The sequence below is a fragment of the Arachis hypogaea genome, chromosome 7 (assembly GCF_003086295.3).
Source record: "Arachis hypogaea cultivar Tifrunner chromosome 7, arahy.Tifrunner.gnm2.J5K5, whole genome shotgun sequence".
In the NCBI taxonomy this organism is placed as follows: Eukaryota; Viridiplantae; Streptophyta; class Magnoliopsida; order Fabales; family Fabaceae; genus Arachis; species Arachis hypogaea.
The window spans coordinates 15,179,526-15,199,570 of record NC_092042.1 but is presented as its reverse complement, the minus strand read 5'-3'; the positions used below and the strand labels follow the sequence as shown (position 1 = coordinate 15,199,570).

At 29.5% G+C, this 20,045-nt stretch overlaps 1 protein-coding gene, 1 long non-coding RNA gene and 1 other non-coding gene across 6 annotated transcripts; 1 reads left to right on the top strand and 2 right to left on the bottom strand.

The window, feature by feature from the left end:
- Positions 1–330: 330 nt before the first annotated feature.
- On the top strand, positions 331–932 carry LOC112703988 (uncharacterized). Its single transcript, XR_003154723.2, has 2 exons — positions 331–520; positions 609–932. It is a non-coding gene; the product is annotated as an uncharacterized lncRNA (long non-coding RNA).
- Positions 933–5,134: 4,202 nt separating this feature from the next.
- TRNAI-AAU (transfer RNA isoleucine (anticodon AAU)) lies at positions 5,135–5,208 on the bottom strand. The gene has a single exon. It is a non-coding gene; the product is annotated as a tRNA-Ile (tRNA).
- An 872-nt stretch (positions 5,209–6,080) lies between these two features.
- Positions 6,081–10,803, bottom strand: LOC112702603 (phytoene synthase 2, chloroplastic). Of its 4 annotated transcripts, none has more exons than XM_025753715.3 (7): positions 10,040–10,803; positions 9,029–9,682; positions 8,867–8,917; positions 8,427–8,599; positions 7,900–8,135; positions 7,182–7,374; positions 6,081–6,428 (listed from the first exon to the last, which is right to left on the bottom strand). In XM_025753715.3, exons 2-7 carry the CDS (start codon positions 9,507–9,509, stop codon positions 6,249–6,251), a joined length of 1,314 nt encoding a protein of 437 aa, XP_025609500.1. In that variant the 5' UTR covers positions 9,510–9,682; positions 10,040–10,803; the 3' UTR covers positions 6,081–6,248. The 4 variants fall into 4 exon arrangements, with proteins under 4 accessions (XP_025609500.1, XP_025609501.1, XP_072055304.1 ...); XM_025753716.3 differs by having other exon boundaries at positions 10,005–10,773; XM_072199203.1 differs by having other exon boundaries at positions 9,905–10,519.
- Between the last annotated feature and the right edge of the window lie 9,242 nt (positions 10,804–20,045).

The window sequence follows — 20,045 nt, the reverse complement described above, 5'->3', positions numbered from 1 at the left end:
ATTATTCTAGTAATTAATTATTCTTAGGAAGTTTTCAAATGGAAAAATATTTTACAAACACTAATAATAAATCACCATATATTTATATATATTTAACTTGTGTTCTACACTTTTTTTTCTATTTGGATAATTAATCATTAAAATAATCAAAATTTTCATAATATAATAATAAAATTTTCACAATAGAATAACTAAAGTTCTTTCGCAACAAAAAATTAACTACTACTCTATTTTTATACTTTATTTCGATTATAAATATAAATACGAAGTGATTTTATATTTTTGTGTGAGTGATTATATATATTATAATTATTTTAAACAAAGATGGTTGTTTGTTTAATTATCAACTTCCCAACATTTTGAAATGGGATAAAATAACTCCACTCTTCGGCTCCATTTAACTCTTTCTGAACCCCACAATTAGCGGTGAAGAACACAAGAGGAATTCAGAAAGACGAAAAACGATGAGGATCTTTGGAAAGCACGTATTTCCAGGCCAAATCATACTCTTCGCTTCTGGGTCAGTACTTGATTACTAATTTATTAGTATTATTCTCCTTCGAATCTAATTTCAATTCTTGTGTGTGTTGTGATGATCGAATAAGCAGGGTTCTGTTCTTGGCTTCAACAACTTATGATGTTCACAGGTCCATCAAGAACAACCAAACGCCCCCTACACAAGACCAGCTCAAGGCTCTTGAGGACTACCTCAAATCCGTCCGTCGATCCCCTTGACATCCAACGAGCCATATTATGTCACGTGGCCCCTTGACATCCTCAAATGTTTTGGAAAAATAAACAGCGACTCTATGTATAATTAGGAAATTTCATTAGCGAAATTTTCTGTTGTTAAACCGATGAAACTATTGTATGTAATACTTATCTATAACAATATATAAGGGCAATATATAAGTTTGAAGTTTGGTGTCTAAGATTTATTTTTAGTATTATTCTTTTGATTAATTTTTTCACTATTTAGCCACTTTAACATAATTTTTATTCGTTATCCATCTATTTTTTTCTTCTCATCTTATCTCTTATTAATATTATTGAATATAGATAAAAAAAATTTTAATTCTTTTATTTAATTTATTTTTAATTTAATTTATTTTTTTAAAGATATCACAAGCAGAAATAGAGACATACCCAAAATTGTCAACCTTTAATATTTTACTTGAGATACTCTATTTAAATTAATTATTATAAATTATAAATAATATTTTTTTTGTTTAGATCTATATTTTTTTTACTTTTAGTAGTTTTAATTTATATAAGAAATTACTTTATTTTTAGTAAAATTTAAAAATACATTAATCTTATGTCAATAATATATTTACTTTTTAAACATTCAAATACTCAAAATAACAATAGAATTGATCCAAATCCAAGTAATAGATCGAACAATAATAATATTAGTGGTATAAATTATTATTTTTTAAAAGCTTTAATTTATAATTAGTAAACTTTTAATTATTTTTAATATAATATGTTACATATATCTAAAATATATTGTATTATGATTGATAATTATTTACTTAAAAAATTTACATTATTAATTTAATATTTGAATTTTTTTATTATGGTACTATTTTAATATACTCTAGATTTTTATTATGTATTTATAATTTTGATGAAAATTAATTTAAAAAAAAATATTAATCTTATTTCTTAATTTTTTTGGTCCAGACAATATTAAATTATTTATATTAAAAAATTTAGATAATTTAAAAAATATTATTTATATGTTAAAAATCTATTTTTTAGATATTCAAATATTAGAATTAGTTTAAATAATATACTGAATAATGATAACATTGGTTAGTTTTGTATATATATATTCCATTAGTTTGTTAATTTTATTTTTTGAATTATTTTTTATTATGGTAACATTTTAATGTACTCTAATTTTTTACTATGTATTTATAATTTTTAAAATAATTATTTTGAGAAGAAATATTAATTTTATTTCTTAATTTTTTTAGTTCTGACAATATTAAATAATTTATATTAAAATATTTAAATAATTCCAAAACTATTATTTATACTGTAACAAAATAATATACAAAGAGATACAGGAGTTTGATGTTATAACTCCTTTTTACTATTCAGAGTTTTGCATGACACTTGTTGTATAAAATATTTATTTAAAAATATTAGTAATTTTTTATTTAATTTATATGGTAAATAATAATGTTTTATGTAATTTTATTTTATTTAATATTTAATAAATTTAGATTCAAATTTTCTTTTATTCTTTTTTGATATGGTTGAATTGAAATAGTACCATTATATGATTGACAACTTTGATTTCTATCATAATAACTATTTTTTCTACTAATTTTTATTTACTATTTTTTTAATTTCTGTCATAATGACTATTTTTTTTATTCTAATAATAATTGTTCCATACAGAGAAGTGCATCTTAAATTAGAAATAGAAGTAACAAAATAAAACAAATTAAAAGATAAATTAATAGGGTAAAAAATTAAAGAAGAGGTTACACATAAATTTTCTACATCTGTTACTGAAATGCAGGCGAAAATGAGATAGAGAATATGATTTGTCGGGAGGTGGTTTCTTTATGTAACTGATGGCGGATATACGGGAGAAGTTCTATCATAAAAAATAATATTAAAATTTAAATTTGGACACTAAAATTTTGAAGTGAGTTGTGCTCTGTAAATTATGTGCAATTACTCTCGCATATCATAGTAGTTGGTTTATAAAATTTTATTATTTATTTTTAAAAATATAATTTTTTAATTCTAAAAGTATTGCTATTTTTTTATTTAATTTATAGTGCAAATAATATTTTATTTTGTTTTATTTAATACCTAATAATTTAGTATCGAATTTTTTTCACATGATTGAATTGAAACAGTATTATTGTATGATTGATAATTTTAATTTTTGTCATAATAACTATTTTCTTTTACTATAATATTACGGATTAAATATTTTTTAATTTAATTTATACTGTAAATAGTAATATTTTATTTCATTAGTTACGTGATAAATTAAAAGATATATAAGAAAATTGGTGTCTAATTATTTTTTCATTTTACTTTTATTACTATAATCCAAAACAACCGAAACAGTTATCATTATTTTTAGGTTTAATTATTCTATTGGTCTCTATAATTTCATAAAATTTTTAGTTAGGTCTCTGTACTTTCTTTCTTTTCAATTGAGTCCTTGCACTAAAATTTTTTTTTAATTGGGTCCTTACACTTTTTTTTTCTTTTATTTGGGTCTTGCACCAATTTTTTTAGTTGGATCCCTATAAAATTAAGTCAATTACTGTCAAGAGGAACTTAATTAAAAAAATTAGTGCAGAGACCCAATTAAAAGAAAAAAAAACTATAAAGACCTAATTGAAAATTTCACGAAACTATATGAACCAACAGAATAATTAAACTTTATTTTTACCATCATAAGAACAGTCCAAAACAACCCATGCAGTTATCATTATTTCTACTATCATAAGAGCAGTTTATCTTCATAGTTATTGTTATTTCTACTATCATATATATATATTGTTTCGTACTTTTTTATTATATTATTATTGTTATTATTTTTTTTCATTTTTATTCTCATTCTTTTTTGATATTTTTTTCATTTATATTGACACAATAGATGTTTATTATAAAAATAAAATTTTTAAAACTAATAAAAAGTAAAGGTATATTTTTGTTGGGATGTATCTTTATTTAATATTAAAGTAATATACAAAATACTATTGAAATATATTGCGATATATATATACAATAAATAGGAGGAAGAATTCTAACCGTTATAGAATGTATGAAAGGATGATCAATTAATTGTATCAATAAGATCAATAAAAAAATAAATTAAGTATTACTATATTAACAATTGTGACAATTGTATTGATGATACGTATTTTTATTTTAATATTAATAATCAAACGTGATATTAAATCAATCCACTCAAAATTTATTCTATCGGTTAGAAAGATACAATTAAAGTAAACAAAACTCAAAAAAAAAGATAAAAAGAGAAAAGAAATATAGAATCAAAAGAATGAAAGGTAATGAAATAAATTTAACTTATATAATAATAATACTGGATATTTGGATGTATATACTAATTATGTTAAAAATTTAATTTTTTTTAGCTTAAACTCAGAAGGGCAAGACTATCTCATTTTAGTGACAAACAAATATCATTGTAAGTAACTGTTATTAAATATAAATTCCTAATAAATCAGATATAATGTCATTTAATTTGCATTTTGTCATAGATAAACAAAGATTAATGTCATTTTTTGTTTGTCTTTTCAAAGAATTCAGTGCAAAATAAGATATCTCAATTCTACTGATTTTATTTAAATTAATTGAATTCGTCCCTGTAATAAGAAATTAATTTAATTGAATAATCTTGAATCGTTTATATAGTTATTTTTATGATCAATAAATGTGACCGTTTTTCAAGTCTCAAGAAATTATTGATAAGAAGATATATGATGAATTACGAAAAATTTTGTCAGGTACACATATATTATATTTTCCTATTTTATTCATTAATTATTCTTATAGTTTGATATTTAAAAATGAAAAAACTAAGCATTCTCGTTTCTTTAGTTTTTTCACTATTTACAGAGAAATAAAAGCCTATTCAAATTGAAATTCATATTCTGATATACCACTTAAAAAAACTAAAGACAAATATGAAAATCTATGACATTTAAATAAAATTATCTTTTATATGTAACTAATATGTATTTTGGTTTATATATATTCATTTTAAATTAAGATAATATTATTATCATTATTTTTTGAACTATATTTTTTTACTTTTTTATTGTGTGCTTTTATAATTTAATATTTTTAAAAAAATTTTATAGTAATTTTATGATAAAAAAATATGATATAAATAAAATCACGTTAATATTAAAATAATATAAAAAATATTTATTTAATAAATTTAAAAAATAAATAATATATTAACCAAAAAAAATTAATTTCTTAAAAAAAATAAAAAAGCAAGGAAGGTATTTTGCATTATTAGTGGTTGGAAAAATATCTGTATCTATACACTATACTATCAAATGTCCAGGACCATATACATGAGCTGCCACCGGCCCACCGCGGTGCTAAAACATGAATAAATTGGCCCATGCAGGTCTCGAACCTGCGACCTTCGCGTTATTAGCACGACGCTCTAACCAGCTGAGCTAATAGGCCATATATTATTACTATTTTAATTAAATTTATTAGGGTTATTATTTTCTTTAATTTGTATTCTCAACGGTTGAAAAAATATTGCCAAAACATATATAAATTGGCCCATGCAGGTCTCAAACCTGAGACCTTCGCGTTATTAGCACGACACTCTAACCAGCTGAGCTAATAGGCCACTTGTTATTTATTTTTAATTTTTTTGTTAGGGTTATTATTTTTCTCAATTTGTATTAGTAATGATTGGAAAAATATCTATACTGTCCAATGTCCAGAGCCATATACATGAGCTGCCACGGTGGTGCCAAAACATAAATAAATTGGCCCATGCAGTCTCAAACCTGCAACCTTCGGGTTTTTAGCACGAACATTCTAACTATTTGAACTCATAGGCCATTTATTATTTGTGTGTTAATTAACTTTATTAGAACAATTATTGTATTATTTGAAATCACCAATAAGATTTTTTAATTGGGCTAGAGTTTTACTATGGGAACCCTAAAGTGTTTTCTTCTAGAAATGTATTATCGAATTAACCCACTCCTATATGCAAGTCTAAGATATATTGATATCAAAGACGGATATTGATATTCTAACAAATAATTTGTTACATTGACATTGACTGATATGTTATCAAATATCTTAATAAATTTAATTTTGCTATATTTTAATGTAATAACATATGTGTATTTACTTACATAATGTCATATGAATCAAAATAATTTTTTATATTAATTACATGAATAATCATCTAAAAAATATATAATTAGATAATTATATAAAATATTTTACACTGTATTTTAATTCTCAAACCAAGACCAAGCGTTTACACATGATGGAACTAACTCCAACTAAATATAAACAAATACTATGCAATCTCCGAAAATCGCTTTATATATTAGAGATTAGAGAAGAATGAAAATGGCAAAAATCCAATATCAACCACAAGCGGATAATGTACACAACACAATATTTCATCATATACAAATTATGCCCTTTTTGCATTTTTTTTTCCTACACAACTTTATGATGTTTTGTAATTGTATCTATGCTTTCATTACAGGAGATAACTTCCTTGATGGAGGAACCATAGATCTTGCATAAGCAGTTGGTAAAGAAAATAACTTCTTGGCTTTGCTCACATAAGCCCTCTTGGTGAAATTGTTGTAATCATTAGCTTCAATCTCGTCCAATATTTGCCGATATAATAGCAAGGAAGCCCATACCTACAACAATCCCCAACGCCCTTTTAGTGTTCATATGATTATGATTAAATCATGAATAAAAAATGAACAATGAAGAACCACTTATACAAGAGTTAGCCTTAGCCAATAGTTGTAAATTCTATAGAAAGCTATATTCCCTCATGTCTCGGGCATGCCTTAGACACAGCCGAGACATGCCGGGACAAGGTCCGGCCCAATAAGGCCCAAGCTGTTTTATAGAAAAAGATAATAGAAAATGCAAGACTTTTTGTTTGTTAGCTTGACATGTATTGTTTGGTTTCCTACGGTATTCCTCGACTCAGCAGACCAAGGACTAATTCATCGCAGATTGAAGCTCTATTTGAGAGTTTGTTGTCAGTCAATGGGTTACTGCATGTACAAGGTGGTATTCAAACTCCCGACACTTGTTTAAGCGGATTAGTGAACTAAACACTAGACCAACTTACTCAGGTTGGTTGACAGGTATTACTAGCATAAACATAAGTCACTACCAAAAAGTATAAACAAAAGTCACAAGGAAACCCTCTAAAACAAAATGGCTTGCAAGCAATATGAGGACATGCACATTGAACATCAAACTGTATTTATAATGGCATCAGACAACTTCCAGTTGATCCATTCAACAAATTTTTCCACACCGCAAACTCATAATTTTGTCATATCCAAGTTAGAATTCTGTTATGTTTATTTTTAACATGACCATATGTTAAAGTTCAAAGCACAGACAAGGTCATAAAAGCATGGATTTCTTACTGGCCACCGGCTAGCTTCGTTAAGCTCTGTCACTCCCTTTTCTGCCTCGTCAAAGAACATTCTCGCCCTTTTAATTTGGCTCTTCATGAAGTTCCTCCATTTGTCTGTCACTTTTCCGGCAAATATGTCCTCATCCGAAAGCCCTGCCTGAGCCAACTCATCTTGTGGTAGATACACTCTTCCTCTGCTAGCACTGTCGAAAAATTGAACTAGTCATAATAAGATCACAGCCAAAACAAAATGCAGGTTCATTCTTGAGATGAGCACATTGGAAAAACAAAGCATCACTTGTTAAGTCCATTAGAATCCTAATAAGGTAAGACATTGTAAATATACTGAAACACTATGTAACCTTGTTTAAGTTCCACATATTGATATGGTATGAAAACACACCTTGAAACTGAAACTAAAACTAAAACTATGCGAAGCGTGAATGGTAGTTAACGCCAATGAAAGCATCTCATACAAGTTTCGACGAGTCAAGATCTTACCAAATACCAGAAAAGATACACTCAACTTGTATACTAACAAAGAAATAGTAAAGTACCAGAATCACATTATCATAATTTTGATTATAAATATTCAGATTTAGTTGATGAAAACTTTTAATGGTCATAGTCAGAACTGAGAAGTAAACTCGACGATCTACAAGTACTTTTTTCCTTTGTTCAAGTTATCATACCATTTTTTACAAGAATGATAAAAATCGATGACTTACTCCTCTCCGACATCTCTGAGTATGTTTGTTAGCTGATTTGCAATGCCAAGAGCCAAGGCAGCATTATATACACTTTCCGTCGTGGCTTGTGAATCTGGCGAAATTCCCATGACTGGAACACTCATTAAACCGACTGTGCCGGCAACATAATAACAGTAGAGATATAGTTCGTCAAAGTTCTTGTATCGAGACTTCCGAAGATCCATTCTCATTCCTTCAATCATGTCTTTGAATGGCTGTGTTGAAGCAAAGGAAATATTGGAAATTAAGTCCTCAAAGCTAGCTTGAGGTTTGAACTTTGTTGCGGATGAAAGAATATAAAGCATGTAGAGTTAATCCTCATAAATGAATAAGTAAATGAAGGAATGCTATAAACCAAAGACAAGAATATTAAGGATTTAATGAAATTTTACTGGAAAGCCAAAGCATGATGCAGGGCTAAAAATTCTTCCACAGCCAATACATTATGAAAAGACAATGATTTTCATGCAATTTTCTCCTTTGCTCAACAGAATCCCACACCGTACCTGAATATCAACGGGAAAATTGGAAACAGTATCAGATAAAGCAGCATCGAGCATATCGAATGGACGGCCTTGGAAAAGCTCTTCCAATCTTGCTTCCCACCTATCCAATGCACTTGGTGTAATATGTGAAGCATTGGGACCATCAACAAGTTCATCTGTTCTCCTACACCACACTGAAAAGGCAAGAAGCAACACATCATATTAAAGATCAGAAAGTTCCGATTGTCTTAGATGGAAGTGGAAACTTCATATTTGCTCGGGCGATGCAAACTACAAATAAGTTTCCCAGTGTAATTCTTTAGAGGTCCAGTTATGCTCAGTTTTTAATCAACTTACAAGAGACTATGATTTTATTTTTATATCGAAAAAAGGGAAAAAGGAATAGAATCTAAATACAGAGAAAGAGATCATATACAAGCCAAATGAGCATGATCACTCACCGTATATCGCCCAGATAGCTTTTCGCCTTTCAGGAGTCATCAGGAGAGTTCCTGAAAGATAAAACTCCCATGTAAAAATTGGACTCAAACCATGCTGCAATCCCAAATTAAAAGTTTAAAACTTTAAAGCCTCACTTGAAGGAAAGATAATAGAAAGCTAACCCAAGTAAAATGTCTTAGCATATTCTGCACAAACTTCTCCGCAGCGGCTATAAGCTTCGGTCAACAAGCCCAAGTTCCCTGGCATGGCAATATCTGGCTTCATCTCAAGTTCAGTGGTTGAGCTCAGCTTCCTCTTGACCAGAGATGCTTGCTTCAGCACCACATCATAGACCTTCTTCTCCGATGAAACGGCTACTTCTCCTCCTGCAGTTGGGTTCGCAAGCACATTCGACAGCAGAGGGAAGTTACTAGCATTCTCTAGGCCGGATTGACCAACACTTGCATACTTCATATCAGTATTCAAAGAGCAATATCTAAATTTCCTTCTCTTATCCCTCTTTGCTCGAATTGACCCAAAGTCCCGGGACATAAACTTGGAAGAATCTAAGAGCCTCACGTCTCGGACAGAGTCAAGAAAGCCCATGGAGCTCGAGACCTCTAAGCTGGTAGAGGTAACAACCCATTGTAATGCCATAGACATGGCTAAAGCTCTTGAATTCTATCTACCTTCTCGTTAGACCAATTCCTGTACTTTTCTAGTTCTTATAATCCTTCGGAGTAAAAAACTCAAGGCAAAGAATTCAAAGAGACTTGCTTTTATCCAAAAATGGAAGTCCTGATTCCCGAAAAATCAACTAGTTCTACCAAAGCAATCTGTGATTGAAACAAAAATAAGAACCATATTCAGTATTTCACACAACCATTCTCATCAGAGAACTCATAAATGAGAGAATCCAAATCCAAAAACCAAAAACAGAATCTTTGCAATAAAGGGTATCAATATATAGTATTAGTTCACAGATAAAGCATGAGTTCTCTCATTCATTCCAGCACCACCCGAATTAGAGCAAAATACACAATATTATATTAAATTACATGAAGCTGATTGAACTCAACTATGCAACTTCCATAATCCACACGTATATCCAACCATTGAAAATGAATAAAATGGGAAAAGAGAAAGTCACACATACACACATAGAAGAATTGGTGGTTAGAGTTTTGACCCACTGAGATCACAGAAAGAGAGGTTGGCAGCGTTGTTGCTCTCCCATTAACTGAACACATGGGATTGAAGTTGAAGGCATCAACATCATGGAGCAAGCAAGCACTAGATAAGAAACAAAACAAGGGCCACTTAGAGCAATTTACACTTTCCACAACACAACGTGATGACCCACCAAACTCTCCACTCTTCTAGAGATAGCACCCTCCTTGTTGGTGCTAAATGCTAATAATTGTTTACTTTGTCTCTTCCTTTTTCCTTTTTTTTCTTTAAATAATATAATGTCCCTTTGGTACAAGGAAGGAACTGCCGTTTGAACTGTGAATATTCCTTCTTCTTCTTCTCTCTCCTGAGTTGTGCGCTGCTTCTACAGTGTACTACTACGATGAGATATGTGGAATTTCTTGTATTCAAGTTGTGAACAATGCTTGGTTCTGGGTTCCCCACGTTTGTCACCAAGTTTGGAAAGCTGCTTCTTGTAGTTCAACTTGTCTTGCACAGTGTTACCTTTTGTTCCGCTCGTTTGTTTTCGGGTCGGGTTAAACCAAACCCGTATCTTCCTTACCCGAATGGTTGGGTTTCTCTTTCTCCCCAACACAATCATATCTATGTTAATTTTCCAAAAATAAAAATGTTAACTAATATTAAATATTAAAAAATAATTTTCTATACTATTCGAAAAAATAATAGGATTCATCGTAATTTGTCTCGAATTTTTGTGGGCATTAAAATTCAATCCGGAGCCGTAAAAGTGAATCGGGCATGACCCAAGAAGAGTGGGCGGTGAGAAGCGCGTTAAGAAAAGTGAAAATCCAACGAGGATAACACGTGGAGCCATCCACCCAATCAGCGGAAGATAACCTTATCACATGCTCCAAAGCTAACCCAAGACAGTGCTTGTGGGGCATAGTACACGTGGCGTTCTCTCATTGCTTCAACTTCGTTAGTCTCAGATTTCCTTGGATCACACATATTGGTCTCTCTCTTCAAAAGCTACGGTACCACCCTGTTACATTTGATGGGTCAATTGCGCTTTTTCTCTTCTTTTATTATTAATTTAACGTGTGTTTGTGTTTGGACTTTGGATTAAAATTTGTAAATAATAGTTTTTATAAAATTGGTTTTTGATTAAGGGTGAATTGGTATTAATATAGTTTATATTTGGTAATTTTTATATTAAAATAGATTATAATAAATTAAATATTGTTTGAATTATATTTATTTTATCTATATATGAATTTAAATAATTATTTTATATTATTTTATTTTAATATTTTTTAGTATTTTTTTAGATATAATTTTTACTGTTTATGATTCTAATATTATTTTTATATTATTTTTTTATTTAGTTTGGAATTAATAGAATTACAATAAAAATAAAAAGAAGCTTCATACTAAAAAGGTATAATAACGGTAAAAAAATTATATAAACAAAAAATAATTAAAACTCTAAAAAAATAATAACATGCAAGAGAAAGGAGAAAAATATTATAAAAAAATAATAAAATTTATTATATAAACAATAAAGGACAAAATTAATAAATAAAATTAAAGGTGTATGTGTTTGAAGTTTCACACCCTTAATCTTCTACAATTTGCTTAAAAATATAAATTAATGATTAAAAATTAATTGAGCTTATTATTACTGTGTATGACTTTTTAATTTTTATTATGAAGTTTACTACACCAAATCTTTTTACAGACGACCCATCAAAATTAGTAAAGCAATGAAAATTAAATCGCATTAGAATTAAATATTTAAAAATTTAAAAATTCAATCCAAATTCAATTAGAATTGAATCAAATATAATAAAATAATATATTTATTAAAAAATTGATATTTTATTATTTTAAATTTTAAAAATTGATTAATTATTAAAAAATTAGACCAATTCAATCTATTTATTAATTTTTTTTTAAATTTGACTAATTCACTAACAATTCAATTTTATTATAAATCAAATTAATTTATTAACTTATTTTTAGTTAATCCGATCAAATGGAGCAATTCAATCTAATTCTCAATAACATGAAAATTAGAGGGAAAAAACTCAAACATATATTCATATATAATGCGCAACTCTTAATGTTTATCATGTGTATTAATTTTTACTTGTTAAACATTATTAAAATTTTATGTTAGGAGAGAATTAATGAACTACTCAGTTATTTTTTAATTGGAGTATTGATAATAAAATATAGTTCTTTTTTTGTGTGTGTGAATAGTATTGTTTTATTATTGGCCTTTGGTGGGCTGGGTGGGCCAATTGTCGGTTTGTACCCCAAAATACTGCTAATAGTGGAAAATAACATTCGAATTTAATTAGAGCAAAATGCCTACACACATTCCACTCTTCATCCCTAACCATTTACTTGCCACGTACCCTATTCTTTTTGCACATTGTGTGGACCTCATGCCATAGGATTATATTCTTTAAATATTTTTTTCTTCGTTTTGGGTTTACAAAATTATATGTCTAGATTCAAAGTCCTTTACACCTGTGCACTGGAGCTAACTATAACTACCACTTTCTATTAAATTTGATTTAAAAAAGAGTGGGAGTTTAGGAGTATTTGTAATTAATAAATCAACTCATAAGGTAAGTGGGAGGGTGTCAATGAATCAGATCTCATTACTTGATTATTTTAATGGCAAAAGGTAGGTATAAGCTCAGAGTGCTCAGCGACCCATGTTTTTAATGATAGGGTCTAGATTGCTAGTCATGATTAATTAAATAGTCAAAGCTTTGGGGTAATCTAATCTTAGTAAATTTTATTGAGGAGATAAATTAAAAGGGGGACATATCTATCAAAGTCAAGGTCTAAATCTAAATATTTAAAAAAAAATTATTATGTCATCTGAGATAGTGGGGATATAGTGATTTATTCTTAGTTTTTTCTTTAGCAATTATCATTAATTATTTGGTTATTTGAATCTTTCTCTCTCTCAATGTTATGCTCATTCCTGGTGTGTTGATTAGATTGGCATCTTTTTTTATTTCTTCAATAATTATCATTACTTATTTGGTTATTTGAATCTTTCTCTTTTTTAATATTGTGTTGATTAGATTGACATTTTTTTATTTTTTATTTTTTTAAGTTAAGAGTGAGATTCAAATTTGTAATTTTTAAATGAGTATAAAAAAATTATATCATTTGAACTATAATTCATTAATAATTGCCATCTTTCTTCATATTATTGGAAGGTAATTTGGTCATATGTATTTTTTTATATAAGTATTGCATTCAAAGTGAATATATATAAAATAACAAGTCAACTTAAAATATACAATCACATATAATTAATTTAAATTTATTTATAGACTAATTTATTAGTCTATTTAAATAAATATTAAAAATTTAAATATTGTCTTATACATATAACAATTCATTAATTAACCACAAACTCTTAAATAAATCTATTATTTAACAACAAACTCTTAAAAAATGCTGTGAAGAGTAAAAAAATATACAATTAGTTCAATAACTCATGCATGTATAATGAATGACACTATAAAATATGATAAGATCTTCCACTTTCAGTTATTTCTTTTATCTGCTACCAGCAAAATAACATAACAACATAAAATAAGCAATAATGAATTTTTTTGCTGATCCTCATTTAGCTAGATACGCTATACGTACGATCCTCAAATAGAACTTCTATATCTCTTGATTCAGCAGGATGAATCTTATTCCTATTGATCTATTCTCATATCTCCCAAATTTCATTTCTTTCCATTCATTAACTGTAAATAATAAATCAGAGTGATGGATATTCTTATTAACCAAAAACATTGGCTAACATAATGGATAAAAACTATACGGATTCATGAACGGGAAAAGAAAGAAAAATTACATACATTGTATTTTCATATTTAGAGTATTAGACAACATGCATGAATTGCAAAGTTAACACCACATGTGTGTAACATGCAAGGTTTGACAATTAGCTAGAGCCCTGTAAAACTAAGATGTTTCTGTCTTGATTGGCACTACAATGCTAGTCAATTTGCATTGTTAATAAATAATTAAAAAGTCAATGTAATTAGAATAAATAATTAAATATAAATAGTTATTAAACTTAAATCTCTCTGCATGTATGTATAGAATGTTACGTAAAAATTTAAACTTAGAGTAGTTTACGTCATAAAATATCCTAACATAGAAACCCCAATAATCAACCCGCCATTATTAAGACTGTTTTTAACTTTTATTAACAAGTAGTTCTTCACACTTAAGACTAAGATAACGAAAGAAAAATAAATAAATAAGGAAACGGTGTTTTGGTCTTTTGGGACATATTTATTTAATTGGGTTGTGTTAGTTAGGAGGAGGAGGAAGATGGTGGTAATGACTTAAAGAAGAAGCAGACACATGAAGAATATGCATGTCACATAGCATAATAAAATGTAAATTAAATTCATTTGAAGATAGAAGAGCGTGGCAAAAATCAAATTCGCCGACAAGTTAGCTAGGGATCAGTTAATAACAGTATGGGTCGTATTCATAAATCATATATAGGTCAACAAACATATATGCCAATAATCTCTAATGGGTCAAAGTCTCAAAGCTTACGTGCTTCGAATATTCTCTACTTACATATATGATGTGTGTATGTATATATTATATTGTTCATTAGTCATTACTACTTTTATATGATCTGATGAATAACCATCCCACCCCACACCTAATCTTTATACTTTTATATATTTTACCAATTCGGGAGTCTAATTCATAAAATGGGATGATATAATTAGTTTTCTTTTTTTTTTTTTAGGTTGCAAAAAGTTTAAGTGAGTTCAAACTTATTGTTCAATTACTACATTTTTTTTCAAATATGTTCCCAGTCTTTATTACTTTATCAATTTTCTTTGGCTATAATTATTCTACTTATTGGAATGAAACATATTTAATACTATTGTATAGATATCGTAATAGAATATAGTAATTTAATAGAGAAAAATAATATAACATTTTTCGGTTTGGTTCGTTATTCTCAAAAATATATAATAGTATTGGATGAAGTCTGTTCAATTCTTTTTCATTACACTACATTATTTATTTATTTAATAAAACAATAGAACCAGCTAAAATTCATTTCTTTTCCACTCCACTCCATTCCTTTTTAATCTTCTGGTTTTATTTTTGGTATTATTCTTCTTTATCATTTTCCCTGTTTGGTTTAGAACAACTTTATTCTCTCATTCTCTCTCTCTTTGGGACGTAGCTTCTATATATTTTTCTTCAAATAAAGTGACAATTGAATTTTTTAAAATTTGATATCAGATTAATTAGTCTTTAAAAAAAATCTGGTTATCTTTATGATAACAAACAATTAACACGTTAATTATGTCTTTTTATTAATCAGTATGTAAAACTTAACAGTAGTACCTATATATGTATCATTAATTACTGTAACATGTTTATTTATAAAGATAATTTCGTAGATAATAATTTTTGGAGTGAAACTTTACCTGTTTTGATAGGATTTGTAATAAATAAAAAATATTTAATAAAAGATATACGAAAACTCAAAAGATAATGAATGTTTTACTGTCCAAAACTATATCGTTTTTATATTCATGTGCTAGCAACAAGACACGTACCATTGTAGATAACAAAATACATGAATAACTCTACTTCGTTTCACTCTATCCATTGACAAAAGAACATATATGTCCACCATTTACTATTATGGAAGGTTTAATTAGTATTTTTTTTCTTCAAAAACTAATTAGTCCGATGTTAAAATTTTAAGAATCTAATTGTCAATTTACTCCATTTTTCTATCAAATAAAACGTATCTTTATTTTATTTTATTTTATTTTGAATTGTAAAATACAAAATTTCAAACACAATCTAAAATGCACTAAAACCTTCACTGATTATCTTTTAGGTTTGATGATGGAATGGCTTTTCAGGTATTGTCATTGAATTCTTTGTAATTAAAAAATACCAACTCTATTATGGTCTCAGAATAAATAATGTAGGCCATTTTTTTGTTTTGGCCCAAGGCCATACAACCCAGCAAATGCAGGTCGGGCAAAAATCGAATCCTCTTTTCTACCTAAGAAGATCCGGAACCTTAGCCGAATTCTCATATACTCGCATTGTCGTCCCTCTCTACAACTCGCTCATGTTTTTTGTTAGCTCTGTGGCCGTTGCCACCGCCATCGACGCCGGAGGTTGCATTGACACCGGTTCATCCCATCCCTCTGCATCGAAGCACCTATTGCTTTTCCATCCGAACCATCTCCATTAATGTTGCAAGTTATGTTCGCTACCCATGTCCACTGGTGACGTCACCGTCAACTGCATCTCTGCCGCCTTTTTGCATCACCAACAAAGCTCCTATTGGATTCTCGGCTGCGTCCAATCCTTCCTTTCCTGCTTGGCTACCATGCCTAAGCATGTTGGTGTTATTCTTGGTAGTATTTCTCCTCTCTGACATGATCATATTTGCACCATTCACGACTAATCGAGGATGGTCAAGTCTCGGATTTTGCATCAAGTTCCTCTGCCACAGTGATTCCACAAAACTCAGATCCCCTTGCCTTTGATTTTCGGAATGCATTGTGATGTGAATTTTGTAAACTAAATGGTTTCGATTGGAGCATCTGTACTGGTTTGTAGTCTCCCTCCTTAGTTGTTCTGCTATCTCTCGTAAGGACTTCCATCTCCAGTTTTTCTCTAATTGACCTATCAGAAAAAAAACTTTGCCACTCTATCTGCCAGCTCATTTCTCTCTCTAGGAACCCATGTGCAACCACAACTAGGAAGATCCACTGCCAGAATAAGAATGTCTCAAAGAATCGATTCCACATCTGCTATATAAGTCTTTGATTTCACTGTTTGTATGAGAGATAAATTATCCGACTTTATTAGGATTTACTCCAATTTAAGATTTGTAGCTAAATTAGCCATTCTTATCGTTTCTACTTCTGCAGCTAGGCTGGAATAAGCTCTGATTCTCATTGATTCTCCTGTTAGTAGTCAACCTGAATTATCCCGAACCACTACTGCAGTTGCTCCCTCCGCTATAGATATTGTGTACACAACATCTATGTTAGCTCCTAGCCAGTTCTCTAGTAGAGGTTCTCTAGGTAATACTCTTTATGTTTATACTCCTATTTTAGTTTTGTCTAAATTGTTCTTTTTTTTTTGCATTGCTTATTTGATTTCTGATTCTAGAATTTTAGCTTTGTTGATGGTAGCAGTAGGATTGAGCTTGGTGTTTTGAAATATGGTTTGGTTTTTCATTTTTCAAATCTCCCAACTTAGCACTCTAACTCTTCCGATTAGATCATCTGTCTCTTCCCTCCCTTCTCTTCTAATTTTTCTGAACATTTCAAGAAACCATTCTACAAATGATTTGACTATTTCTGGTGTTGGTAAACACTGACTTTATGCACTAAACCATGTCGCTCTAGTCTACAGGCATAAAAGAATAGCATGTTCTATGGTTTATACCCTTTTCCTATAAATTCAACAGATAGGACTATTAGTTTTTTTTTTTTGAATAAGTTATTATAGACTGGTATTATATCATGTGTGGCCTTCCACAAAAACATTCTTATTTTCGATGGAATGTGTATTTTCCATATTTTCTTCCAAAGATCAGTTATATTTATGCTTGTTGAAGGTCCCGCTTTCTTTCTGTCATATTTTTCTTTCTTTGCCACATGATATCCCGTCTTAAAAGTCTATCTCCCATCGCATCTGAATGACCATATTAATCTGTCTTCACTTCTTAGTAAACTGATGGCCGTTTGCAGAATTTTTTCACTTATGTTCCTTGGAAATAAGGCTATTATTTTCTTTTGTTTCCACCCTTCTCCTTTAATGATAAGCTCCTTAACTCTGTCTACTGAGAGACCTCTGCTCATAAGGATTTTACTCATACCCATAACCCAATTGTCCTCCCATACCTTTACTTCTGAGCCCCTTTTAATATTTCATCTCCCATTCCTTCTTAAGAAACTCCTACCCTGAATAAGACTCCTCTATGCCCATGATGTCCCACTCCCGACATTTGCTTCCCAAAAAATTGTTGTCCTCAAAATATATAGCTTTTAAAATTTTTACCCATATTGCATTTGAATTTTTAATCACTCTCCATGCTTGCTTGGCTAGATAGGCTAAATTCTGACACTGTAAGTCCCTGAAACATAATCTGCCATCTCTTTTGCTTTTGCAAATTTTGTCCCAGTTCTTCTAGTGAATCCTATTCTCTTTCTCAGAGTTTGCCCACTAAAATCTTACAATTTTTTATCTTATTTTCTGACAAAAATATTTGGACAGCAAGACAATATTCATAGCATAACTAGGTATGGCTTGAATTACTGTTTTAATCAAAGTCTCTTTTCTAGCCTGATTAAGCAGTCATTTCTTCCACCCTTCAATTTGTTGTCTATCATTTCTTCTAGCCATGCCAACACTTTATTTTTTTATCTTTTCCAATGTGCCGGTAATTTGAGGTATTTCACCAAATTTTTCCAAGCTTGCATGCCCATTATCTCTTCTATATTAACCCTCGTCTGAATAGATATCTGCTGTCTAAATACTATGCACAATTTTTTTAAATTTATCTTTTGTCCCGAGACATCCGTATATTTGTTTAGAATTAAGATGCTTTGATATAATTCCTCTTCTTTGGCTTTCACAAGAAAATGCAATCATATGCAAAAAGTATATGAGTGATTACTGGTGTAGTTGGGACAAATTTGATGTCTGAAATTCATCCTTCTCTTTGTGCTTTCTTCATAAGTGCTGTGTAAACTTCTGCTGCCATTATGAAAAGGTATGGTGATAACGGATCACCTTGCCTCAGACCTCTTTGAGGTTTTATTCTTTTTGAGAATTTATCATTTATTTTAAATTTGTAACTAACACTTTTGACACACTCCATCACTAATTTATCCAACTTTGTTCAAAACCAAAAGCATGCAAAATATTTTCAAAAAATTTCACTTTAACCTATCATAAACTTTGTTAATGCTTGCTTTCACTGTTAATTTTTGAGAGTCAAACCTGCCTTTTTATTTAAATTACGGAAGGCCTCCAGAATGACAACAATGTTGTTCTGTATAAGTCGGCTTCCTCCCACAAATGCACTTTGGATAGGTGAGATCAGCTTATCAAGAAACCTTTTTAATCTAAGGACAATAATTTTAGTCATAATCTTATAAATGTAATTACAACATTTAATTGGTCTTAATTAGTTGAGACAGTCTGGCTATTTAACTTTGGGAATTAAGACTACCATAGTCTCTTCCATGTCTCCAGGCATTCTCCTACTTGCAAAAATTTTTTTTATAACCTCACAAAATTCTCTACTTATGATATCACAGTGCTTTTGAAAGAATAAACCGTTATGATCATTCGGGCCAGACGATTTAAGGCTTCCCATGCTAAAGGTTGCATCTTTTATTTTCTTACCCGACACTTCTTTAAGAAGTTCACTGTTCATCTCCATTGTGACCTTTTTCGGGATAACTCGGGTACATTCCTCTATATTGCTCTTTGTAGTTGTAGCAAAAGATTAGTGAAATGTTCCTCCACTAGCCTCGTGATATCCTTGCTCCCTGTAATCCAGTTCCCCTCTGGGTCTTTAATTCTTTCAATTTTATTCAAATCTCTCCTTCGAATTGTTGTGGCATGGAAGAATGAGGTATTTTTGGCCCCAAATTTTAGTCATTTTAATCTTGTTCTTTGGCCCAAATACTTCTCTTCTCTCTTCCACAGTTGTGCTATTTTTGCCTTTAAATCCTTGATCATTTTCTGCTATTGTTCTGAAAAATTTATGATTCTATAGTTTTAAAATTTCTTCCTTAAGTCGGTTAATTTTCTTATCTGTTTTGGAAAAAAAATTCTTGCTCCATTGTTCTAACTCCTTCTTGCAACTCTTGAATTTTTTCTGTAGTTTTTTTCATTCATTCCTTTTATTCCCATGGTTTTTCCATCCTTTTTAAAATGATCTTCTCACAATCATCATGATCTTTTCAATAT

What these genes read in the sequence shown, in the direction of transcription:
- LOC112702603 (XM_025753715.3), bottom strand. Translation starts at nt 9,509, where the DNA reads ATGTCTATGGCATTACAATGGGTTGTTACCTCTACCAGCTTAGAGGTC. An exon ending in CTCAGAGATGTCGGAGAGGA is followed by an intron (nt 7,375 to 7,899) that starts GTAAGTCATCGA and finishes ATTTTTCGACAG; the next exon opens with TGCTAGCAGAGGAAGAGTGT. An exon ending in ACGAAGCTAGCCGGTGGCCA is followed by an intron (nt 6,429 to 7,181) that starts GTAAGAAATCCA and finishes GGATTGTTGTAG; the next exon opens with GTATGGGCTTCCTTGCTATT.